This window comes from Lampetra fluviatilis, chromosome 39 (assembly GCF_964198595.1).
Source record: "Lampetra fluviatilis chromosome 39, kcLamFluv1.1, whole genome shotgun sequence".
Classification (NCBI taxonomy): Eukaryota; Metazoa; Chordata; class Hyperoartia; order Petromyzontiformes; family Petromyzontidae; genus Lampetra; species Lampetra fluviatilis.
In genome coordinates this window covers 9,947,412-9,974,057 of record NC_136313.1, presented here as the reverse complement: position 1 = coordinate 9,974,057, position 26,646 = coordinate 9,947,412, and the positions used below count along the sequence as shown (strand labels likewise).

Genomic DNA, 26,646 nt, shown 5'->3' with positions numbered 1-26,646 from the left:
TGTGATGACAACACTTGTGTGTTCTTCTTGCTCGAAGTGGGGCGGGGTGGTATTAATGAATGCATATAAATGACTGGGTATCCATTGCCGTTTGGGTTTTTTATATGGTATTTTCATTATGCATGCGCAGTATGCAAGCCCATTGTTCTTGTAATTCCTGTCGATTGTGTGTACTAAAATAACCGTACCAACTGTAATCCCTATGTGAAGTATGGTGACCTGTATAGACATTTAAACAATGTATTATTGATTGATTGATTGATTATAGCACACTGATTATAGTACACTGTGCAGTAAGTCTGGCGACCCGAGTTCCATTTTCAGCCAACGGCGAACATGAGTTGGACGGCAATATCCGAACTGAATCCTGGGTTCCCCCTTCATCAACCCATGCTGACCAGCGTGGGGAAGTATGACCAAGCAACCCCCATGCCCGATACGACGTGGCCTTTGTATGTATGTTGAACTTCTTTTGCACCGTACGTAGCCAACCGTGCTAATCGGAGATGTGTGGAAGGACAACAAGCAGTTCTAAACAAGTGAGTTTTCAATCTAGATTTAAAAGTGCATGGCTCCGGTGGCTTTCTAATATCGGAAGGAAGGGCGTTCCAGACGGCCACAGAATCGCATCTGAAAGCGCGTGATGAGCAGTCTAAACCCGCCACTGCTGCGAGGATGACAAGAGTTTGCGTGATGAAGAGGTGGTCCTCATGTAAATGGAGACTACTCGGGTAGTGCGACCTTTGGTGGTACCGACTTCTGCTGTGGGCCCATGGACTCGTGGTGCAAGGTGCGGTCTCCGAGCCAAAAGCCGCCGCGAGGTGAACCGGAATTTGCGTGATGATGCTCCTCGACGAGATCGGCAAGGTATTGTGGGTTAGCAAGCGGCCACAAATGATCATTGTCAACCACAACGTAGCCACGCGTGGCAAGCTTTGTCGCGTTATTCTCCTGCCCGACCCCCCTATAGCCCGACGATGCGGACGACGGTCTGTGGCAGCTGCCCTCCATGAGCGAAGTACTGGAGATGGCCGAGGAGGAGAGCCGCAAGGTGTCAGTGGGCTGCTGTCCTGTTGGCTCCGAGCCTCCTCTGGCCAGGGAAGACTCGAGCACGGCGGCCAGGCCTGGCCACAGCGCGGAGAGCAGAAAGGCCTGGGAGTTTTCGGTTTTTGGCCCCAAACATTTTGAACCGCCGGTGGTGAGTTTGGTTGCGGCCTTTCACCGGGACACCTCGAGCATTTCATTTGAGATCAACTGTGCGATTTCGGAAGGCGGCGGGTAATAACAAGCGAAGTCATTCACACTCGTCGGGAAATTGCCAAGTACAATCTTTGAAGTGTGCTCGTTGATAATAACGGTAATTGGCAGCCTTCGAAACACCGCAACTTAAAAATCGACTTTTACGTAATGAGGCTTGACACATAAGTAATATCGTTGCACTCAAATTGCTCACATTTTATTATAATCCGTTGCCTAGTATTGGTAATGCTCTCCAGTTGCGTTGCTCGCACTGTACGATAAGTTAACGGCACACGTCGCGTCCCTGAAACCTCTGCGCCGTTCTTTCGCCGAGAGACGACGGGCGGCGTCGCGACCTTTTCCCTGCGACCCTCTCCCGAGTGCGACCTCTGGTGCGTCCTCCGCAGATCCTGGTGGGCGTGCTCAGAGCGAGCGCGCGCACCGGCCTCCTGCAGCTCGCCGACCACACGGCCGCCCTCGACTGCCTCGCCATTCAGCCCAGGGGTCGGCGCCGCACGGCATGCTGGGATACCGCCTTGCTCGGTGCGTCGCCGAGCGGTCGCCGCGCCGAAATGACGGGAGTCAAAATCAACGTGGGAGGGGGGGGGGACGCGTGGCCACAGCGCTTTGTTGCGGCGTCCCCCGCCACTATTTGTCGTTAACTGGGCACGGAGGTGTGCGCCTGTGATCCGTTGCTTGTGCGTGTTATCGTCTCCCATGTGTATGTACGTTGAACTTTTTTGATATGTACGTGTGTTGAACTTCTTTCGCACCGTACGTAGCTAACCGCTCTAATCGGTGATGCGGGGGAAGGACAACAAACTAAACACAAAAAGCACTGCTAAAGAAATTAGTTTTCAATCTAGATGATTTTAAAAGTGCACAGCTCCAGTGGCTTCATTTTATCGGAAAGGAGAGCGTTCCAGACGGCCGCAGAAGCGCATCTGAAAGTGCACGATGCAGTGACCGTCTTCGTACGATGGCTTAGCCAAAATCCGCTGCTGCTGCGAGGATTGGCCGGCGTTGGCGTGATGATGGTTCAGGCTCCTTGACGAGATCAGCGAGGTTTTGTGGTTGATTTGTGGCAAGCACTTTGTGTGTAATGATTGCGACTCTATAATCTATTCGTTGTAATGTATGTGCAGTCGTTGTTTTTCTAGGTAAGTTGCAGTTTCCTATTCGTATACAAACACTCCTTAATGAGACACCTATACCCCAAAGCAGGACCCATCAGTCTAGATTCTGCGAGGCTTTCCTGGATAAACATGTCATTGCTGTTCTATATCAATGAACGTAGCAGGCCACTGTTGCAGGCATTTCGGTGACGAGATATGAACTGCCTCGCCTGGTATACAGGAGGTCGTGGGTTCGACGCCAACCCTGACTCCTGCTGTATATTTGGAGTTTGCGTGTTCTTCCCTCGGGTTTTTCCCGCCACATATAAAACATGCATTTAGATTATTTGGCTGCTTTGAATGTCCACGCGATAAGCCACTTGTTAAGCTATCGTTTGTGGCCAGGTCGTGTCTGATAAAGAGCTACATAGCTCAGTGGGCCTTACCTGGTAAAATACAAAATTGTTTAGTTTATAGTGTATAAGTTGCCCTTGGTGATTCTTGCGTCGGTGATTCTTTGCGTATCCTGCTCGTGACGCCGGGCGCTCTGGGCGGTGTGTGAAGCAGGCTGCCTGGTTCGTCTGAGCTGCTTCTCGTTGGTGGTGGAGAGATTTACCGATGCTCGCACGACAGGCACTCGCCAGCACCTCACCAGGTAAGGCTGCGTCGTCATAAAAACAATACAACTCCCGTGAGTGCGGAATCCAAACCCCCTACCCTCTGCCACGTGACAAGAACTCCAGAACTAACACAGCGTCTATTTTTTTTACTTTAAACTTCAAGTTGCCCGCACCTCCGATTAGCACGGTTGGCTACGCATCGTGCGGAAGAAGTTCGACATCCATATGTAACAGGATTTAAGGATGATTTGATTTATAAAGGAAATTATATCATCAGTACATTTGCTGGTATATGTGCCACTCTTATAGCACAAGCCTATCCCGACGACGCCGCGTGTTGCACAGATGGGGAGAGTTTGCAGTATCTTCACAGAAGGGGGGTGATGTTTACTGCGTGTTTTCCTCTCAAAGTAAATTTGCAGGTAAGGTTTTTTTTCTAATTTTGGCAACACTTGGAGCGTAGCGTGGGCACACGTGCACGGCCCACTTTTTTTCAACGAGTGTCACGGGATATTGGCGGAACACTGTGAAGCAGATGGCGTATATAATATCAACGGCACCCCCACGTTATTTGCCAGTGCCGCCGCAGGGCCTGGAAGTGCGAACTTGTGCAATGAGCGGCGCGTACAACGCGCTTCTGCCCAGGCAGCACCACGTCACCACATTGCCACCGCCACACCATGTCACTGCCACAACATGTCGCCACACCACGTCACCACACCACGTCACCACACCACGTCACCACACCACGTCACCACACCACGTCACCACACCACGTCACCGCCACACATCACACCACGTCGCCACACCATGTCACGTCACCACACTACGTCACCACACCACGTCACCACACCATGTCGCCACCGCCACACATCACACCACGTCGCCACACCACGTCACCACACCATATAACCACACCGCAACACCACGTCACCACACCACGTCACCACACCAACATCACTGCCACATCACATTGCCACCACCACACCACGTCACCACACCACGTCGCTACACCATGTCGCCACCGCCACACCACATCACCACACCACATTGCCACTGCCATACCACGTCACCACACCACGTCATCACACCACGTCGCCATACCACGTCACCACACCACGTCGTCACACCAGACCACCACACCACGTCACCACACCACGTCACTACACCACGTCGCCACACCACGTCGCCACACCACGTCGCCGCCACCGAAGAGGGAGGCACGATCTAAACTCGAGAGACATTTCGTCTCTTCGTTATTGTGGGACGTGTCCCAAGCTACCCGACGCAAGTTTTAATTAAACCAATTTTATATTTTTTATTTGACCAGGTGAGGCCCACTGAGCTACATAGCTCCTTTTCAGAAGCCACCTGGCTATCGCAAATGAAAGCTCAACTAAGTGCCTTATCATGTGGAAATGTAATGCTTTGTTAACGGAAACAAAATATGAAAAAAACCGTTGAGGCTCTTTGGTCACTTTAACAACTTTGATGTTTTGAAACGTACAGGGGCTAAACATCACAGTGATAACATTAAAGTGGCGTAGAATATAATTGGATTATTATGGCGATGCAAGGGATTTCTTTTTCTCGCGAACGAAGACTCAAATCTGCGGTCGGACACTCCGCAATGCGCAGCCTCGCGTAGACTTCCTGGTCTCTCGTGCCGTGGCTCCGTTTAATCGACTCGAATTCCACGCGTATCATTGTCACGTTAATTCCCCATCGCGATTAAAGTTGTTGTTGTTCTAGATAAGAGGTCTTTACGCAACAGACTAACAGACCGGTCTGTCTGCCTGTCTCGTCAAGCAGCGTTACCCTGAACATAACAACAGAGAATCGTCACAGACGTACTGCCGACTGTCCACCAGTTGGGCTTTAAGAGTTCCACTTTTGCCGTTTTTGTTGAGTTCAGTGTGGATTAAGGGTTAATGCTCATTTAACTTGACAGATGCTCCGGGATTGCCTCCTGGGAGGTCTGGGAGGGTTCCAGAGAGAGAGGGGGTGGGGGTTGTTGCCCAGGACATCTGCCTGGGATTTGTCAAAGATTACAAATCACTTCTTAATGCCTACAAAGCGGCCTTCATTATCCCTCTTTAAAGAGAGTAATAATTAAAATACCTACAGAGCTATTTAAAGTGAGCATTTAAAAAAAAAATCTCGTCTAAGAGCCAAGTACTTACATTCCTCAGTCATGAAGACTTCAATGTGTTCTTTGGGAGTCCCATTTACCTAAAGTGCTGCCCACGTAATCACCGCTTTTTCCCTTCTCCACACGCACACCGTCAGCAGTTTCCATCCCGTTGCGCCATTTAAAGCCGCACACAGTTACTCAAAGCGATGCTCTCGATGGGCGCCGAATCAGTGTCACATTATCTCCGGTGTGCCGGTGCGGCGCTCAAAGGTGTCGCGTGGAGGGCGCTCCAAGGTAGCGCGCGTCTCGGATGCTGCTCCTTCCCTGTTGGCACGGCCACCGCTGTTGGAGGAAGGCCACCATCCCCCCCTTGCTGCTCATTAACAGCTCTCCGGCCGCTGGCCACACCGCAAGGATACGCCGCACTGCGACATACAGGGAGGTGCGGGGGGGAATCCACAGACGAGCGGGAAGGCAGCCAGGAGCGGCGCCACCAACGATTGCCCAAGCTCTGTGGCCCTATTTTGGAATGTTTGGCCAACTCTATGCATCTATAAAGTTGGTATCGTTGTTCACTTACACGCTTGTTATGCCGTGCTTAGGATCTACGCTCAGTTTCACGCCGATAAAGCTACGGTGCTGTACCGGCCGAGCGGCGGGGTTCAGTTGACGGCGGCTACCGGCAGCAGCCGCCCGGAACCCGCGCAGGCCGGGCCCGCTGCCGAGCGGCCTCCAGAGGCCCGAGAGAACGTCGGTCGCGGAGATGAGGACCTCTCGAGCGGCAGGTCATCGCCAACGGCCCGCGCAGCGTCGCAGCGTGCCGCCGAGCCCGGCCCAGCGGCGGCGAAGGGAACGGTTGGAGGCAGGAGCGAGGCGGGGGCTCTTCGCGTGCGACAAAAACGAGGCCGCGGGAAGATTGTCACGCCGGGAGCGCCCGGCGTGCGCGGAGCAAAGCGCGACGCCGCCGAACTCGTCGGACCGGCGGCAAAAACCTCGAGGCGGGGCGACGACGACGACGGCGGCCGCGCGCAGGCCGCTCGTGCAGCGACGTCGCAGAACGACGGCGCGGCGGCGGCGGTGGCGGCGCTGCCGTCCGGTGAGCGTGCAGCGCTACCCTCGGTCTCCGTGACAAACCCGCGCGGTAGCTCGGCGCCAGGCGGCGATGGCGCGGCCGCTGCTGCCGGCGTCCGCCGGGAGACGCGGCCGGGCGGCCCCGCGCGGCGGAGCGAGGCCGGCGACAGCCGTAGCGGCCCGCCGTCCGGGGGCCCCGGCGGAAGGGGGTCGGTGGCGAGAGTGGTGGCGAGAGTTTTCGTCGTGACGCACAAGGAGGCGCTGATGCTGCGCGGTGAAAAGTCGGCGCCGGGGCTGAGTTTCAACGCCACCGTGAGGATTTTGGAGGAGACGGTGCCGGACGAGCAGCGGACGACGCCTGACGGACCGCACGGTGGCAACGGTGGCGGCGAGCCCGGCGTGGGCAAGACGACGCAGGTGTGTCGTCACGCCGCCTCTCTTCTTCATTCGTGCCTTCCTCGCCCTCTCTCTCTTTTCTCATTGTTTACCTCTTGAGATTTGCGGCCACGAACGCAATAGTGGACCCGCGTTGCCTTGCACCGTTCGACAAATGCGTAGGTGTTTATAAGCCACTCGCCATCTCTTAGAACTGAATCACAAATCGTTGCTCTTCATTTGGCTTTTCAAAAGAAGAAGAAAGATCTGTTCAAAAAAGTTTAAGTGCTTTTCCCCTGAAACCATCGTGGGGAGGCACCCCCTCTCCTCTAGTTGACCTTTCCTGAAGCAGTGATGGAAATTCCACCTCAGCGTAGCAAGGGAGATATTTATTCGAGGTGCGACCACTGTTGACGGGTTTCCACCGTAAAACGGGATTATAATTCGCGATGTTACCGGTTGCCGGCCAAGTGCTCCGTGTGTCTCTTGTCCTTCCCCCCCCCACCACCAATCCACCCTTCTCTTCCGCGTGTTCTAAAAAAGCAAACGTGAGTGCCACCTCAGAGCGTCTGCGCTGCTGGTGGACGTCGCTTTGCGCTGCGTATGTTTCGTGTTCACCCCAGATGTACTTCGTTGGGGAGGCGGTGCGGTGGCACTCGATCCTCCACCCGGGGGACGCCTACCAACTGCTGCTGCCCAGCGAGCAGGTGGCTGCCAGCGGCACGACGTTGCAATCCGGCCGCGGAGAAACCCACTCGCTGCGCGACGCGACGATCTGTCACCTTTTTTGGGGTTCTTTTGGGTTTTTTTTGCCATTGTGGTGCGCGGAAGAAGCAATCCGCAGCGGCTGCGGGGCTTTACAGGGTTTCCATGCCGGGTTTCGATGAAGCAATTATCGCGCCATATGCAGCAAGTGAATAAGCAATTATGCAGCCTCAAATACGTTATTTAATGGGTTTTCCGTAAGCGTAAGAGACAAACTTGATCTATGAATTGGCCTATTAAAGTACGGAGCCGGTTTTTCCCTCCACATTTATAAACACGCGTTTAGAGTATTTAGCTGCTATAAATTTCCACGTGATAATCAGCCACTTTGTTGAGCTATAATTTGTGGCCAGGTCATTTCTGAAAAAGAGCTATGTGTGTATTGAACTTCTTTCGCACTGTACGTAGCCAACCGTGCTCATCGGAGGTGCGGGTGAAGGACAAGAAAATATAGCTCAGAGTGGGCCTTGCCTGGGAAAACAAGAAATAGTTTTGTTTTTATTTCGAGTCACGGCCTGCAGGTTGTGCCACTCGGCTGTGAACGTGACGCGGCCCAGCGGCGACGCGTTCGCCGCTTGTGGCTTGAGGTTCACGGTTCGAACATCAGGCAGGCCGCCCCGGTTAATACTGCCGGTGTGATAATCATACAAATAGACACTACGCGACGTTAAAGATCCCGTGACGTCATTCCATGAGCGTAGGCCATTGTGTGCCGGCGCAATTCAAAGTTGGAACAATTATACACAGATTTGGATTTTAAAAAATAGCAATCACCGCTTCCTATTCCTGGCAGATCAATGGCCGCTCGCAGTCTGGGAGCTGCGTCGCATTGCACCACACCGGGTCAGGATAGGCAAAACGAGGCCATCTCGTCACGTTCTGGGATGCAGTGTCAATGCAAGTGATTTTAATTTTTTGTCACGAGTTTCCGTGGCCCATTGGTGGCAGCGATTGACGCGATGCGACCGTCCTGCAATGTGCGCGTCTCCGGGGCATTGCTCAGGAGGCCTCCCTGTACTGCCCTCAGCCGGGGGTCCCCGCCGGGGTCCTCCAGGCCGCGGGCTGCCCTCACCTCATCCAGCTGATGCCCAACTGGACAATCCGAAGCCTCGGGAGATCCGAAAGCTCGTCACACGCGCAGGTACCGAAACGCGCTCGTACGATGGCCTGCTCATTTAATATGACGTCCAGGGGTTGCCTTGTGAAGCAGACAGGGATGCATTTTGTGGTTTAAACTAAATTATTTAACTGTTTCTATTTTAATCTTGATTTGAAGCTTTCGTGACTGCAGGAATCCATCTTTGGTTCTTTCAGTAAAGGTTGCTTGTGTGGCGATCGAAACGTCGTGATCTATTATTTTTTCTACCTACGTGACTTTACCGAAAGAACCAAAGAGTATTTTTATTTTACCCGGCAAGGCCCACTGAGCTATGTTGCTGTTTTTCAGAAGCGACCTGGCCACAAATGATAGCTCAACAAAAGGTGGCTTATCATGTGGAAATTCCTCCCAGCCAAAGTACTGTAAACGTGTATTTCTGAATGTGGAGGGGAAAAACCGGAGGACCCGGAGAAAAATCTACGCGACCACGGGGAGAGAGAGACACGCAAACTCCAAATATACAGCAGCAGGCGTCAGGGTCAGAATCGAACCGACAAACTCCCCCAGAAACACAAACAGCCGCTCCAGTTTTTATATTCTTAGGTTTTTTCGGTAAAGTCACGTAGGTAAAAAAAATTAATAAAAGTAAAATAAAAATAAAAAATAAAAATCACGACGTTTCGGAGGCAACACAAGCTTCCGTCTTCAGGTGGAACCGTCACAGCCCGACAGCTGTATCAAGTAAATGAGAGATTACAAGAGATACCACTCCGTATATATAATGGTTGAGGGGGGGGGCAGGAACGGCCCACTTTTTATTATTATGGTAAGGTGCGGCTTGAGACTACGAATAGATTACATAACAAATGACTGAGCCTTTATTATGGAGAAGTGCAGTTTGTGACTACGCCTAGCCTACATAACAAAATGCTGCATATGAGACAGAGCCTCTGCCATGTAGATGGTAATAGACTACATAACAAATGACTGAGCCTTTATTATGGAGAGGTTCGGTTTGTGACTATGCCTAGCCTACATAACAAAATGCTGCAAATGAAACCGAGCCTCTGCCATGTAGATGGTAAAAGCACAAAAGCAGGTCAGGAAAAACAGCCTCCTGCTATGTTGGTTGGTGGGTAAAACTTATAGCAGGAAACCAGTGTGTGAAAAAAGAAGCTAAACCTGGTAAAACAAAAACTGGCTGTCTATCAGTAACCTGTAATAGTTGTCTGTCAAATAAGATGGTCCAAATAAGTGTAGTTAAATCTTTTTTTCATGGTTAATCACATCTTTCCAATGATTACTCAGTTTGTAACCATCATCACGGTTGAAATTACGTCTGTGTTTGTATATTTGTATGGCTTCGTGTACAAACCTTTGATGGTAGCCAGTATCTGGCTATCTGGTCTGAGATGTCGCAGTTGTTGCACTTATCATTTGTGAATTTCGTCTCGCGCTTTAATGTTGTTTATTTACAATCAGTTGGAACCGCAGCCCAGCACCTCTTCACAGAGGGCAGAGGAAAGCGGTGACCATCGTCTGGGCCTCATGAATATCAGAGACATCTTGGAGGAAAGGTGCGAAGTGGTCACAAGGGAACTGATTGCGTTTCCGAAATGCATTAAACACGAGCACTGACTTGACCCACACGCCCCATCGCCACCGCTCCTCGGTGACCCCTACAGTCTGCCACGACAATAGAGCAAACAAGGGCGCACGAGAAACGTGCCTACGAGCTGCAGTCATTGGTAAAACATTATCTGGCGATGCTGCTGTTGCTGCGCTGGCAGTGGTGCACAAGCACTAACACGTAAAAATAGCCCAACACGTTTTGTCAATAGCACTGTGGCCTTAAATTATACGTATAGTTTTGGTGATCTGTGCCTAACAGCTGACACTCTTAACGCCGTGTGTAATGCTGTTGGCTAGGCTACGTGGATTTTCATGCAATTTTTTTATATTTTTGTATGTTGTTCATGAAAGACTAATCATAAATATTGTAACTAATCATTAGTTTGTTATTACAAAAATAATCAATTTTCTCCAAAAATATCACAGCGCCGCTTTTGGTAAAAACTAGGTGCGCCGCTGTGTTGGCATTTAATATTACAGAATAATCTATCCAATTAATTTGTATGTGTGACAATCGTTTATTATTTTTTGGACATCGAATAGAAATTGAAATGAAGAAGCAGAATCCGCTTTTCCGTTGACCTCAGTGCAGTCTCACTTTGATGACTTTTGCTCGCTCTTGCAGTGAACATTTGTGGGAATGAGTGAACACCGACCTCTCCCCTTCCGATCAATAACAAATAATCACTTTTTTTTTTATTCACATCAATCCAGAATCCAGTAAGTTATTGTAACTGAGTGCAAATTCATTTTGGTAAAAGTAACCTTCTGCTCACATTTTTTGCGAAAATTAGTGATCTGTCCTCCCGGTTTATAAATAGTGAATTTATTTTGTATTCACATCAATACAGAAGCCCGTGAGAACAAAATACACCGCAAGGAAAACTGTTGGGAGATGATCATCAATTTACACCAAATGTGATATAGAGGGGGATTTTTTATATTTAAAAAATGAAATACAACGTTTACATTTTAGTCTTTTTCATTACATTTATTTTTTATGAACCATCATATGACGGGCAATTACACTAGCAGCACAATATGACAATTGGTGATGGTGTGGGCAATGTACCTTCTTCATAGCATGTCAAGGGGCATCTCTATATGTCTTCGATACAAGATGCCTCTCTATGTGCTATGAAAAAGGGCATTTTCCCAACAAGCCAGCGACTTTATATGTTCCCCGTTATATATTGTTCCATTTAAGGCAGTGCTATTGACGAATGTGTTGAGTATTTTGTCACTTTTCACTGCAATTGAATGTTAGTTGTATAGGCGCGCCGCATTGTGGTGATGGAGAGCGTCACTGGGTCACACTTCCACCGAGGCGAGTTCCTTAGTCTAGAAGGTCATTAAGGATTCATCACACGCATTTTACGAACCGGCATGGTGCAATAATATTGACAAAGGAACAAAAAAATGTGTAGAAATTGGGATGGGTTGTCCAAAACGGCCAGGCACTGGGTGGAAGGATTGTGAGTATTTGATTGGACCTCGCTGCGTGATGAGTGATGACATCATGTCGCCGTGCACTGTCAAGGGGACGGCCACGAGTGTCCATCGCAACGAAACTCATCCGAGACAAATGAGCCACCGGAGCCGGCGGTGGGCAAACAGTCGCACGAAGCCTCAAATGTGCGGCCCCACTTTGCCGCGCGACGTCGCATCTGGTCACACAGCCTCACCGAAGTGTGCGGTTAAGAGGTGGGGAAAAAAATCGAATCTCTTTCTGCTGCCCGCCACTACATCCCCCCCCCCACCCCTCGCCACCCCCACCCTAATCCAACAGCTGCGAGCAACTGGTGTCGTTCACCGGTCAAATTTCAGAGAGGTTCTGCTACCACCCGCACGATCGCTTCCAGAAGCTGCACGACTCCGCCTCGCGCAAGCGCCTGGGTGAGTGAGACAGGCGCTCGTGAGCTCTGTGCGCACGCTCTCCTCGTGCGGTTGCCGCCCGAGTCGGGCAATCGTGGTGGGGCTTGGCCCAATGTGATCTGCGTTGTTGGAGACAGTCAGGGAGGTAATTTGCGCGGAGCCAAAGTTGGGGGTTTTTTCTGCACGCTTATGACTTTGTACAAACCACCTTGGCGGTGCGTGAGACACGAATGAGCTCGACGAAGCTGTTTAACGTCGACCAGGACTTTAGAAAAAAAGTTTCCTCATCTTCTTGGTTCTTTCGGTAAAGTCACGTAGAAGGGAAATAATACAAATTTTACATAATGAGAAATGTAATATTATTTTATTTTATTATATTATTATATAGTGTTTTGTTTTTATTATTTCCCTTCTACGTGACTTTACTGAAAGAACCAAGAAGATGAATCCCTGCAGTCACGAAAGCTTTAAATCGAAAGTTTCCTCAGTTAACGTTTACTTGATACAGCTGTCGTGGCTGTGACGGTTCCACCTGAAGACGGAAGCTTGTGTTGCCTCCGAAACGTCGTGATTTTTATTTTATTTTACTTTTATTAATTTTAATTTTTTTTACCTACGTGACTTTACCGAAAAAACCTAAGAATATTAATCCTTGCAGTCACGAAAGCTTCAAATCTAGAACGAATAAACTAGTTTTATTTTAACAGGTAAGGCCCACTGAGCTACGTAGCTCTTTTTCAGAAGCAACCTGGCCACAAATAATAGCTCAACGAAGATGGCTTATCACGTGAAAATGTACAGCAGCAAAATAGTCTAAACGCACCATTGTCGTGGGGTTACATGAACAGATTGGCATGCTACTCTCTAGCAATACAATGGCTTCTTCAGCACCGTAGTCGTGGGGTTACATTAACACATTGACATTCTACTCTCTAGCAATACAATGGCTTCTTCAGCACCGTAGTCGTGGGGTTACATTAACAGATTGACACGCTACTCTCTAGCAATACAATGGCCGAGGTTTATTACTTGTAAATTCCATCTCTAGCCCCGCCCACTTATCCTTGGGTTGTACCCATCTCAAACCTATGTAACCTCTTGCTGCAGTAGTTCTCTCGCTATATTTCTCCTGCCTCAACAGTCCGCCTGCTGTATCTTTTTTCACCTGAAGACGATTGCTCATGTTGCGATCGAAACGTCGTGATTTTTTTTTTTTTTTCTATCTAATTGACTTTACCGAAAGACCCATAGAGTATAATATTAAATTAGGTTTATCTGTTTGGTTGTATTGGCATGAAACGAAGAGACTTTGCATTGAATACCAAATGTGTACATTGCACAAGTGTGGATAGAGGCCAATAGTGTGCACTTTCAGCATTAGTCCTGTGACACCAGCTTCTCAAAATCAGAATCATCATATTTATTTACACTGCAGGAGGAATCCGATGAGCTATAAAGCTCTTCTTCACAGATGTCCAGCAGGGGCACGGGGTCAGAACGTGACCACGACAAACAAAACAAGAACACGATAGGAGTGCAAAGTTGAACTTCTTTCGCACCGCACGTAGCCGACCGTGCTCATCGGGGCTGCGATCTGGGGCTAGTCTCTTGAGGCTGTCCGTTATAACAACTTGCAATGCTCATGCACTTTTTACTCCGTCGTTGCCCACTGCGGACAGGCATTTGGCTGCCCGGAGACCCCGACCTACGGTTTGACGTGCAGGACCTGGACAGCCCCGAGCTGAGCGTGAGCGTCTACCTGGACCCGTCGCGCTTCATCTACCCACTCGGCCTGCTGCCCGGCGCCACCGTCGCGTTCCGCCGCCTTCAGAGATGCACGTCACGGTGCGGCCACGCTCGCGCGGGGCGGCACTGTCCGTTGCGAGCGTGGAACCGCGCGGCCGTGGTGTCCGCGTTGACGGCATGGACGCGCCTGAGTGTATTTTATTCTTCCGCGTTTTGTAATTTTTTTATTTTTCATGATTGCTCGGATTTTGCCAGGAACAGCCTTTCTGTGAACGCACGAGCAGGCTTCGTTATTTGCACGTCAATGCCTTTGCTGGATTGAAAGGTCGAGAAAGGTTGTAGCCATCTCCTTGTCATCGTCAACTCGGCGTGTCTGACGAATTAAAATAGTTCTCATTGTCACTGCCACAATCGTCCGCGTTCATGCGACTGCAGACTCGCCAATGGCGCACTCCTAGTTGTTTATCTGCTACGAATCATGATGAGAACAATGAACTTTGTCTTCCCTCCACCTGGCAGCGTGCGGAAGAATGTGTACTGCAAGATCTTGCCTGTGAGCAGCATCGACGTGACTTCCTTCGCTGACGCCTCGGCCAGGTGGCACGCACGGCTCACGCATCGCGTCCCGTCGCACGCTAACGCCACTCGACGGCCAGGCGCGCCGCGCTTCAAACTCACGCCTTACACTATTACCTCCCCCCCACACCACCACCACGGAACTCATGAGGTGGGGGGGACTCATGCGGCGTCCGACAGCGAACCTTAATTAATTACCTTCCATCGTCTTCTTGGTTTTTTCGGTAAAGTCACGTAGAATGGAAATAATAAAATAATAAAAATAAAACATTAAATAAATATTTGATAAATATTTTATGATGTTTTATTTTATTATTTCCCTTCTACGTGACTTTACCGAAAGAACCAATAAGATGAATCCCTGCAGTCACGAAAGCTTTCAATTTACCTTCCATCGCTCACTGTCATTTCATCTTATATAGTTTTGCCTTCAAGCCAGCGGACGTGAATCTTAACGAGCCGGCTTGCCCTGACTCGCACCGCCTCGCGCTGCTGCCTTGAATTTCCCAGCCCGCTGAGCGACCCCTGGGGAGATGGAGCGCCCACTCTTCAAATCGCCGATCTCCTGTCGCGCGGCCAGCAGAGGGTCACGTCCGGGCGGCTCGGCTGCAGGGTCGTGCGAATACGCTGGCTGCGCCTGCGCTGGGCCTGCGCCTTCTGCGACTCCAATTTCACCCAGGTGACCACAGAGACCACCGAGCGACCGACCCACCGACCCACCGACCGACTCGCCGACCCACCGAGCGACCGACCGATGGACCTCGCTGCTTGTAAACACCCCGGCGGCCCTCGGCGCGTGCCCGGCACGGGGCTTCCGCTTTGCAACTCCCGATTGATGCGCACCGCTCACTCCCGTGCCCGCCAAGTGCCCTGCAGGTGACGGTTGTTTAAATTGACAGCGGCAGGATCGGTGCTGAGGATGTGCGGTGCTTGCGAGGCGCGGGCGGGCGAGCTTGCGCGTGCGGGTAGTAAGTGCGTGTGTGCGTGCCAGCACCGCTTAAGGTGATTGATTATTATGACTTTGTCAAGCCCGCCTTTAATTTGGCAGGCCGTTATAGCGACCCAGAATGCAATTAGCATTCAGAAAAGATAAAGAGCCATGCATGGTTTATGGCGATGGTAATAATCGTCGGCTTCTTGGGTGATTCAAATAATCGCTCGATTGAGCCTCGGCGTCGGCGTGCTACAAGCGTGCATATCTCTCGCAGGGCCAGTGCAGCGGAGCTTTACGTGGGACATGCAACTCAGAAGAGGGCAGCTTCACAGCCAAAGCGAGGTAAGGCTCAAACGTTGCTCTCCAAGCATGGTGCATCAACGGTTGCCCCGCTCCCTTCCCCCCCGGTTGACACGACATCGGTTGGCAAAGGGGGTTCCACCGTTGCGGCCGCACCCCCCCCCCCCACTGTTTGTGTTTTCCCGCCCCATCGGTCCGGGGCCCAAGTGGTGGTGCCATGCTCAACCACTCGACACGCATCATTTTGTTTACTTAACGAGACACGTATAAGAACGGTGACTCACCGGTCAAGGCGCCGGTCAGGGAAATTTACGATTCTCCCTCGTGTAAACAGTTTAGAGTTGTTGATCTCCGGCTGTGTCGTATTTGCACACGGCACTCGCGGGACCTGAGCGTTGCACGTGGAGGAGCGAGCATCCCTTCACATCCAGAGTGTGGTGGGCGGGCAGTGGTGGCTACGCACGCGGCTGCCTCTAGGCCAGCGTTGTGGAGGCAGCGAGGGTTGGTCGATCACCGCGCACGTGCCGTGATCGTCCAGCATGTGCCGTACCTCTGGCTCGCCAGGACAAATCGGGGCAGCAGAGTGTGGACTAACTGCCGCCGTCTGTTTCCATCTGTACGGGGTTAGAGCGTTGCCTCCCTCATGCTCGTGGGGTTTGTTTTGGGTGCTCCGGTTTCCCTCCCGCTTGTGCAAACAACTCATTAATTGGCTGAACACATCTTAAAAGAAGCACCCAATGCAGGAGCCTCCTGAACAATGGTTGCATGACTCAGTGTTGCTTTCCTCCCTAAATCAGTCATTATTATTTGTCGTCATTAATCCCGCATCTTTCCTTTTAAACCAATGCAGTGGGCCCATAAACGTCGGTCGGTCAGCAACAAACAGCACCGTTGAAATCGATAACAGTTTACACGTCTTTTTTTGGCTTATGCATCGAGGAAGGTTGTTATCAGAGCTCGGGGAGAAGAGACAATGGGAGGGAAGTAATTCCAAAGTGGAGCAGTGCAAGAGAAGAAGCAGAAACATCGCCACCAGGGAGACAAAAGGCGGCCGGGCGTGGTGCTGGCCACCCACCTCCTCGTGTGCCTTGCCGGCCTTATTCACAGGTGCTCGCTAACAGCACTTGCCCCAACAGTCTGTTAAGGCTATACGGGGTGGGACCTTTGTCTTTGTGCCGCAGCGTGATGGTGGACGATGGCACGGGCCATGCGTTCATGTACATGGACGGCCTGCAGGTGGCCTCCCTCCTGGCCCTGTCTCTCCCGCAATGGGAGGCCCTGCACCGTCACGTACTGAACACCTCCGGGGAGGCGTCCTTCAGCTACAGCGACAAGGTACACGGCAATGCACGGCAATGCACGGCCTTTTTCACGATCCACTGCTGGGTGAGGGCCTCCCCACGCTGTGTGGCTCGTGGGAGTTGTTTGACCGAGCTTCACCGCGCCGGTCGGTGTGTGTTGGAAGAGGAAGCATAGGCATGGGAGCAGAAGTATTGTACAACATACGGTTTTGGTGCACCGCCCTCTGCCGACCATCACGGAGCACAGCCCGACGGCACGAACGGCGTCCTGGCTTGGCTTGTCACATCCGATCATTTGTGTGCACATTCAGGGTGACACGTTTCATAGGCACAGGGCAAATATGATTCTCAATAAATCCTTCTCCCTCTCTCAAATTGTATTCCAAGTGTTCCTTCAGCGTCGTAAGACGAGAGATTAAGTCGTTTCCTCTCGGAGCCCTCGCAGCAGTCATCGTCGGGAACAGTTCCAGAAGGTGATATCACAAAACCACGTTTGATGTCTTGCTTCAGTGGGTTTTGCACCATCGGTGCTCATCTCCTGCTTACAGCCCTGAGCCAGTGGCGGAGAATTCCACCCGTCTATCTGGAGGACAAACCACTTTTGACTTCTCTACATCGTGGTTACGCATATTCATTGGGTCTTTTGGTAAAGTCACGTGGATAGGTTAAAAGAAAATAACAAAAAAAATTCTTCTGATGACGACCGCTTGTGTTGTGATCAAAACGTCATAGTTTTTTGTTACCGAAAGACCCAAAGAATATTAATTCCTGCAGTCACGAAAGCTTTAAATCAAGATTTTAGTGGTTACGCATTTTATCAACCCCCAGAGAGATGATGGGCTGAGTCAACCCCAGTCGGGATTTTAACTCAAAACCTTCCGATTGCGAGCCGCTCGCTTCCACGGCTGAGCCACCTGAGGCCTTTGGTAGGCCTCTTATCCACACCGGGGCTCAGGTGGCGCTGTATTTCATGTGCCTTGCAATGAGTGCTGCAATGCCAATCATGCCAAACTTGTCATGAGTCATCAGACGTAGACTAAAGTAGGGGAAGTGACGGGCCACGTTTAACGTGGTGGGTTTTTTTTTGCGCTTACTAATGACCGGGGCAGAGACCACCAGCCCACTGCTCACGAGAGCCAGGTTTAGTCACGGATGGCCCTCCCCAGATTTGAACCGCTACCCTAGGCTTTGCAACGTGAAGCTGGTTGTCCCTGGTATATAAACTTGGTCTGGACTTTCTTCTGGGTTGCCAGAGGAGTGCCGAGCGTGCCGTGTCAACACAGCACTGGGGGAGATGGAGGAGGTTAGCCTCACCAGCCCCCTTGTGTGACGGACCTTGTTTCAATAGGCGCTCGCTAACAGCACTTGCCCATACAATATTCTACTTGCGTACCATGTGCTGCCGATATAACCGCTGGGGCCGCCCAGAGGAGGGAGGCAAATATGGAAATTGCCTCGAGCAAGAGAGGGGCCCCACAACAGCCCTGTTATTTTGCCGCTAGTGAATAATGGGGGGGGGGGTCTCACGTGGAATTCCGCCCTGGGCCTCCAGGAACGTCTGGGCAGCCCTGATGGGCGTACTTTGTGTCTGTGTGTGTCCTTGTTGTGTGCAGCGGGGAGCGACGGCCCAGTGGTTAGCGCACCGTGCTGAGAACCCGGCAACCCGAGTTCAATTTTCACTCCCGACCACCTCCCCTCGTGTGCCGTGACGGCCTTCACAGGAGGTGCTCGTTATCAGCACCTGTCCCAGCAGCCTGTGAGTGGCTATACGGGGGATCTTTGTCCTCGCTTTGTCTTCTGCGTGCGACGGGTGTCCAGTTTTCAAGAGTCACTCTCGATGGCCTCACGGAAAACCTCATCCGGGCGCTCTGCTGCAGCCGCACAGTGTCCCGACCACTCTGCCTGCGCTTTCGAGTCAAAACGTGGGCACAGGAAGAGCAGCAGGGTCTGTACATTACCATCCAAGCACCTCCCTCCCTCCCCCCACTCCTCCCTCACCTTTCTCCCCTCCCTCGCTTTCTCCCTCACCTCCCTCACCTCCCTCCATCCCCCCACTCCTCCCTTGCTTCCTCCCCCCACTCCCCCCACTCTTCCCTCCCTCCCTCCCACACCTCCCCTCCACAAATTCACGTATCAGCAGCATCAGCCGTGGTAGTTGCCACATTTGCCGGAGGCTTCTGCGGCAGCTCCACGCCTCCCTCCAAGCCGGCAAGTTCGAGCTCACGAGCCGCTCACCACGCTGGCCAGCGTGCCGGCACCGGCGCTGCGCACGCTCGCCTCATGTCGCGTGCTTGGTTTTTGTGTCGTTGCGTGCGCACGGAGGAACATCTGTGGCAGCTTGTGAGTGCCGCTCCATGATGACGGCTGACCCTGTGTTCGTAGCTCACGACTCGGGACAGATCACGTTATTTTGCCGCGATCAAACGTGCAGACATCGAGCATGCATAGCGGGGCAACGTGCCGCACGTATGGGTAGCTAAAATATAAACACAATCGATGCCTTCGTGATGTTTACCCGTGCTCACCATGGTGGCGAGATGTTAACTACCTCGCCTGGTATACATGAGGTCGTGGGTTTGATCCCGACCCTGACACCAGTATATTTGGAGTTTGCATGTTCTCCCCGTGGTCACGTGGATTTTCCTTTGGGTCCTCCGGTTTTTCCTCAACATTTATAAACAAGCGTTCAGAGTATTTGGCTGCTATACATGGCCACGTGATAAGCCATCTTCGTTGAGCTTTCATTTGTGGCCAGGTCGCTTCTGAAAAAAGAGCTACACAGCTCAGTGGGCCTTACCTGGTAAAACAAAAATAGTTGATCGTTTACATATTCCCCCCCTCTGCGTTTCCCACCCCCCTTCCCCCCCCTCCCCCCCCCGTGTTGCCGGCCATGCAGAGCCGCTGCGGACCTTTGAGTTTGAGCTGAAGAAGGCGGCGTACAGCACCCTCATGCCGTGTCGGCCCACGCTGCTGTGCGTGGGCGTGCGCGACCGCGACCCCGCCGCTCACGCTCGCGACACCGGGCGCCAGGAGTCGTAGCGCGCCACACGGGGGGGGGGGGGGGCGGCGCGGGGGGGTTGGGGGGAGTTTGGGGCCTATGGTGGAATGTGGCGCCAACGTGTTTATTGTGATTATTGTTACCGCGCTTGTTCAACCACGAGAACTCTTTTTTGAGGAAGGTCCCCGCCACGTTCCAGCAGTGCGGCCCAGCCGGCCACTGCTGCACGTTTCCCGATGGAGCAGTGGCGCGACGGGCGGCACGCAGCGTCCCGCTCTCCACCGAGTGACGCCGCGGGATCCCCAGCGTCCACTCCGGTGAAGGAGACGGCTCGGTGTTTTACGGTTGACGCGCCCTCTGCATTAAGCAGGGCAGACTGTCGGATTTGAAGTGCGAACCTTCGCTTCAAGTGACGAACCCGCTACCGCAAGTAACATTTTGTTCCACACACCCCAAACCTGGACCCTGTCCCAGGATGTGAGTTTTAAGCTTTTAAATTTTTATTTTATTTTTTATCTTAATGTCCGTGACATCACAGCTGCACGATCTCCGTGCCTTTCACGTCAATGTGGGGTCCCGTTGCCGCGACGTGACAGTTGGGTGACGTTCGAAGCGGAGCGCACGGCTAAGCCACGTGTCTGTGAGATCAGAGCTGTCGGTTGTCTTGCGTTGCCTCTCCCGCGATGCTCTCGATTGGGGGCTTTTACTTTGAAGTGGGGAGGTCCAAGCAAACGGAGCAAGCAGGCCTTCAGGGTTTGCATGTGTCAACGGAACAAGACAACTGACCTGATTATAGCCGTGCAATCATTCAATGCCATTGTGGAGAATAAATTAACACATTATACCTCGTTCCCGCTCCTCCGATTAGCACGGTTGGCTACGTGCGGTGCGAAAAAAGTTCAACGTGCAAATACGGAGTGCAGCATGCGTCCATACATTTATCTCTCAAGCAAACCTGACTACTGATGAGACACTGATTGCCGAAACCAGTCCCGGGTTTGCTGGTAGGGAACCAACGCTGCTGCTGTAAAGGCGCACGAAGGCCTGCTGCTCTGACGTGTGCAAATAGGACTTTTGTCTCGGTGTTTTTTATGCGGAGGGATAAATATGGGACAGAGGCGTGTTATTTATCTTGTAATTAAAGCTGGCTTTTGTTGGGTCAGGTGAGTAAAGTAATTTGTGTGTGTGTGGCCTGCATGGCAACTGCTGTGCGTGTGTGCCAAGAGGTCAGAGGCAGATAAAAACTTGCGGATCAATGAGAACCACAACAAACTCGACACACTCGCCGTGTGCGGCCTTAAAAGTAAACAGATGCAACAATTTAGGCAATGAGCCTAAACACTTTTACACTTTTATAGGTACTTTTATTCGTGTGCTTTGCAAAAAGGACCATTGCCCGAAACGTCGCCTGTTGTATATATTTATTTTCCATGTTTTACGGCCACAGTTATTGGTGACCGCAATGAGGTTGTGATGTTTATGCTTGTGCACCGTTGCCAACGTGGCAGCAGCTGTATTGCCAAATAATTAGTTTCACAACAAGCGAAAAATGTCGTTTAACTCATTTGGTTTAACAGCAGCAGCAGTCGCCGCTCGGTTGAGACGCCGCGGAGAAAGCGGCAACCCCCGACGACCAAGTGAAGGGTGCCCGACGCTCGGAGGAGCCTCTCCCTGCTCCACCTCGTGATGGCCACACGAGGGTGATCTCGTCACGGCTCGCGCCCTCCTCCCGGTGTCCACGTGGCTGTGAGCCCAGACCTGGATGTGATGAACCCAGACCTGGCTGTGATGAACCCAGACCTGGATGTGATGAACCCAGACCTGGCTGTGATGAACCCAGACCTGGCTGTGATGTACCCAGACCTGGATGTGATGAACCCAGACCTGGATGTGATGAACCCAGACCTGGCTGTGATGAACCCAGACCTGGATGTGATGAACCCAGACCTGGCTATGATGAACCCAGACCTGGCTGTGATGAACCCAGACCTGGCTATGATGAGCCCAGACCTGGATGTGATGAACCCAGACCTGGCTGTGATGAACCCAGACCTGGATGTGATGAACCCAGACCTGGATGTGATGAACCCAGACCTGGATGTGATGAACCCAGACCTGGATGTGATGAACCCAGACCTGGCTGTTATGAACCCAGACCTGACTGTGATGAACCCAGACCTGGCTGTGATGAACCCAGACCTGGATGTGATGAACCCAGACCTGGATGTGATGAACCCAGACCTGGCTGTGATGAACCCAGACCTGGCTGTTATGAACCCAGACCTGACTGTGATGAACCCAGACCTGGCTGTGATGAACCCAGACCTGGATGTGATGAACCCAGACCTGGATGTGATGAACCCAGACCTGGCTGTGATGAACCCAGACCTGGCTGTGATGAACCCAGACCTGGCTGGCTAGGTGCGGTGGGGAGCCGAAGGTTCGCCCGCTGCGTAGCTACGAACCCGACGCGCCCAAGTTCGAGTACGTCTCGTGGCCAACGCCGGTGACGATTGTCGGAACCGGTCCCGGGCCTACCCCTAGGTCGACTCGGCCTCAAATTTGCACCCGGTGCGGTGTGTTAACATCGCCACTGGGGAGACAAAGGCGGCCGGGGCGTGGTGCTTGCTGGCCACCCGCCCCCTCGTGTGCCGTACCGACCTTCATAGGAGCACTTACCCCCAACAGTCTGTGAAGGCTACACGGGGGATCTTTGTCTTTGGGGGTGCAGCTGCCTGCTACTGCATCAGCGTTTCTTTGCGAGGGCATTGCCCCCTTGTGTGGTGGAATCACCTTGTGTTTGTTTTTAATAAATCGTTTATTTTATAATATTTTAATTAATTGTTTCATCACATTCATTGGAGTAGAGTTGACGAACAACAACTGTAGTTCGCTATTTTCGGGGGTAACAGCTGACCTGCAGGACTACACGACACTCAATGATGTCCCATCGTGTGTGAGCTCGATCATGGAGCCCTTTTTGCCAGAGTCAAAAGTATGAAAAGTAAGAATAGGTTGTACCCTGGCTGGCAATAAAACACCGACGTGTTGAGATTCCTTGTAAGAGGCATCTATCTTGTGTTTGAACATCTTAACACCTAAATTTAGATTTAAGGCTTTCGTGACTGCAGGGATTCATATTCTTGGTTCTTTCGGTAAAGTCGCGTAGAAGGGAAACAATTAAATCATTGCTTGTGTTGCCTCCGAAACGTCGTGAGAATTGTATTGTTTTATATTTTTATACTCTTAGTTCTTTCGGTAAAGTCACGTAGGTAAAAAATGAAATTAAAATTTATAAAAATCACGACGTTTCGGAGGCAACACAAGTCTCCGTCATCAGGTGGGACCGTCACAGCCAGATTTGCTGCATCAAGTGAGGGAGGGATTCAAGATGTAATCCCTTAAGTACCAGTTAAGGGGGGAGGGAGGGGAGGGGCTTATCAGAATGTGGTAGCCAATGAATGGAACGTATCGAGAGGGGGGGGGTGGGGCTTACAGAGGGACGGGGTACTCGTGGTCGTGGTCAACAACGACGTGTTTGTGCGCAAGTCACTGTGGATGTACATAATAGAAAAGAATGAAAATGCCTATGTTTATACCAGTGTTGGCTGACAATAAAGAGAGTACTGGTAAACGTTAGAGATGTAAACACTCGGTAAAGTAAAATAGTGCCTGTCAGATAAGATGGTCCAAAAATGTGTAATTCAATCTTTTTTGCATGGTTGATGACATCTTTCCAATGATTACTAAGTTTGTACCCATCATCACGGTTGAAATTATGTCTGTGTTTGTATATCTGAATGGCTTCGTGTACAAACCTTTGATGGTAGCCAGAAGGTTTGCAGAGCACCTTAGTCTCGGAGAAAACAATCTCATGAGAGCCCACTGCGTTGTAGCAATGATTGGCAACGGCGGAAGGCTCGCGGACACGATCAGAGACATGACGTTTCGTTTCCCCAATGTAACAGTCACCACAGCTGCAACTCAGTTTATAGACTCCAGGGTATTGCAAGTCAGGGATGACATCCTCACAGATGGAATTAGATCACGGATTTTATGTACTGTACTGAATCGGACTTGGATCTTATGTTTGTTTAGAATTTTGGAGATCTTTTTGGTCACGCCTGCTATGTATGGTAACGTGATAGTTTTGATCGGAGTTTCAAGTGGCTGTTTCTGTATGGTGGGAGAAACAGCTTGGCGGATGGTGCGTTCAGAGTATCCGTTCATCCTGAGGGCCCGATGTACATGTCTCAATTCACTGTCCAGGTGGTGTTGGTCAGAAATGCCATGAGCTCTGTGGTATAGCGTATTGATGAGAGAATTATTTTGAGATGGGTGGTGGTGGGAATCCGGTTTCAAGTAGGAATCTGTGTGGGTGGCTTTCCTGTAGACAGAATGTCCCAAGGATCCGTCAGGTCTCCTCTCAAACAGAATATCTAAGAATGGTAGTTTGCCATCTTTCTCCACTTCCATGGTGAATCTGATGGATGGATGTCTGGAATTGATGTGGTCCAAGAAGTGGTTCAATGCTGGGAGACCATGTGGCCAAATGACGAAAGTGTCATCCACATACCTCTTTCACAGGGAAGGACGCAGGGTGGATGTCTGGATGGCGTCTGATTCAAACTTTTCCATGAACATGTTGGCTATCACTGGTGACAAGGGGGAGCCCATAGGGGTACCCTCATTCTGTTTGTAGAAGGTGCCATTTCAGGTAAAATAAGTGTCGGTGAGGCAATGCCTCACCAGCGCAGGTACATCCGAATTCAATCCATGTTGGACCAAGTCCTCAATTATTGTTAGGGTGTCAGGCACTGGAACTTTGGTAAACAGAGATACTACATCAAAACTGACGAGGATATCATCAGGATATCATCAGGAGATAGTACCATAATTGTATTGTTTCCCTTCTACGTGACTTTACCGAAAGAACCAAGAACATCCTAAAACCTGTGTTATTGCCAGAAAGGGTAACACGCATTTTTTTATATTTTGCGTATGCGAGCTGTTGATGTGATTTTTATTTTTTCATGCTTTCCATCGCTCTTGAGAAAACCGGTACGAGCGCAAATATTACACCGACGCTCCTCATAGCAAATGCGGCGATCTTAACAAACACGAGCTTATAAAAAAAACCGTGGCTTTAAGTTCACATTGAAAGCGAAATGTAGCACGGAGCGGTCGCGTGGCGGTCTCGCCGTCTTCATCGATTCTCCAGCAAACCCTCGGCTGGTCACGGAGAGAGCAAAGCAGCAGCCTCTTAACTTCTTACAAAAGTTACTTTTTAAAAAGACGCGCGCGCACACACGTGCACACGATTGATTGCAATTCATGGGCGCATTGGGCAGCTGTGAAACAACAAACACAAATCCTACAAAGAGCAGTGACGTCTGCCGACCCCTGCCAAGCTCGGAATGTTACTCATTAAGCGATACGCGGCCCGTGATTGCCTTCAGCGGGTTTATTTTGTCCTGCGGCAGAGAGAGAGAGAAGGTGAATTTGACATCAAACGCACAGACACACCCCCCACGACCACCATAATTTTACTCGATTGTAATAAACCTAACTTAGCGCTAAATGGTTGGACAATGTAAACAAGCCGCGCGTTTCCCAGACCCTGACCCTCTGCCTGCCATTCGCTGCCATGCTCGGTATAAAAAGAACAATACCGCTTGCCTAGACGGCGGCTGAAGCGCACGGTGGATGTACGAGTGTGTAAGTGTGTGTGTACGTGAGTGTGTATGTGAGTGTGTGTACGTGAGTGTGTATGTGCGTATGTGTGTACGTGTATGTATACGTGAGTGTGTACGTGTGTGTGTCTGTGTACGTGTGTGTGTACGTGAGTGTGTGTACGTGTGTGTACGTGAGTGTGTGTACGTATGTGTCTGTGTACGTGAGTGTGTGTGTGTGTACGTGAGTGTGTGTACGTGAGCGTGTATGTGCGTATGTGTGTCTGTGTACGTGTATGTATACGTGAGTGTGTACGTGTGTGTGTCTGTGTACGTGTGTGTGTACGTGAGTGTGTGTGTGTGTACGTGTGTGTACGTGAGTGTGTGTACGTATGTGTCTGTGTACGTGAGTGTGTGTGTGTACGTGAGTGTGTGTACGTGAGTGTGTGTACGTACTGTGTTCAACTTCCTTCGCACGGCACGTAGCCCACCGTGATAATCGGCTGGCTACGTCCCGGCGCATGCACGCGAAGTTGTGTGGCGATGGCCGCTGCATCGGGAACGGTGCACAGACACAGCTGACGACGACAACAACAGGAACGCACTCGGATAATTTCGTCGATAACACTGCGGCTGTAAAGGGCACATTGCTTTATGTAATAGGTGACGTTTCAGGCAATGGCCCTTCTTGATAGCGCACAAATGAGGCCAGATAGATTAAGCGAATCGTTTTGGTCGATGACCCTGTTGTTCCATGGGGCCTTGGTAATTACAAAGTTAATCGTGCGATGAGTTCCCACGCGTTTGTCTTAGTCTTTGAGCATCCAGAGTGTGCCCCCATTTATTCCCTTCTAGCCTCAAAATTTGACGACGTTTTTACGCCGCGTCTTTGATCTGCGTCACAATCCGGAACCCTTCACAGCTCGGGACAGCTGACACGAGGCCGACCGTTCTGAGACGAAGCCCCCCCCGAGTGAAAATCACCCAAAGCCGCCACTGCGAGTGACCGGCAGTGTCTGAATTGACACTTTGCAAATGGCTACAGAAGACTTTTTTTCACGTTAATATCACTGTGGATCTAGGTGATGGGCAGAGAGAGGCCACTCTGCTCACACGTGTCTTCCCCTTGTAGTTAGACCACAAACAAGGCCTCCCAGATGTCCCTTTGATGTGCATGCGGAGTGCTAATTCCCA

General features: G+C 51.1%; 1 protein-coding gene across 4 annotated transcripts in view; it reads left to right on the top strand.

The window, feature by feature from the left end:
• The window catches only part of CTC1 (CST telomere replication complex component 1), a 127,089-nt gene extending 105,191 nt beyond the window's left edge, over positions 1–21,898 (top strand). For 2 of the 4 annotated variants that reach the window (XM_078874681.1, XM_078874684.1), the window contains 15 exons: positions 971–1,198; positions 1,647–1,782; positions 2,922–3,009; positions 5,711–6,596; positions 7,178–7,261; positions 8,323–8,460; positions 9,901–9,995; positions 11,840–11,946; positions 13,605–13,770; positions 14,191–14,268; positions 14,758–14,926; positions 15,456–15,523; positions 16,663–16,816; positions 18,601–18,727; positions 19,679–21,897. In XM_078874681.1, coding sequence (XP_078730807.1) covers positions 971–1,198; positions 1,647–1,782; positions 2,922–3,009; positions 5,711–6,596; positions 7,178–7,261; positions 8,323–8,460; positions 9,901–9,995; positions 11,840–11,946; positions 13,605–13,770; positions 14,191–14,268; positions 14,758–14,926; positions 15,456–15,523; positions 16,663–16,816; positions 18,601–18,727; positions 19,679–19,821 — 2,667 coding nt within the window. In that variant the 3' untranslated portion in view covers positions 19,822–21,897. Of the gene's footprint in view, positions 1–970; positions 1,199–1,646; positions 1,783–2,921; positions 3,010–5,710; positions 6,597–7,177; positions 7,262–8,322; positions 8,461–9,900; positions 9,996–11,839; positions 11,947–13,604; positions 13,771–14,190; positions 14,269–14,757; positions 14,927–15,455; positions 15,524–16,662; positions 16,817–18,600; positions 18,728–19,678 lie in introns of all 4 variants that reach the window. The other 2 variants (XM_078874683.1, XM_078874682.1) reach the window with 2 other exon arrangements.
• Positions 21,899–26,646: the final 4,748 nt, after the last annotated feature.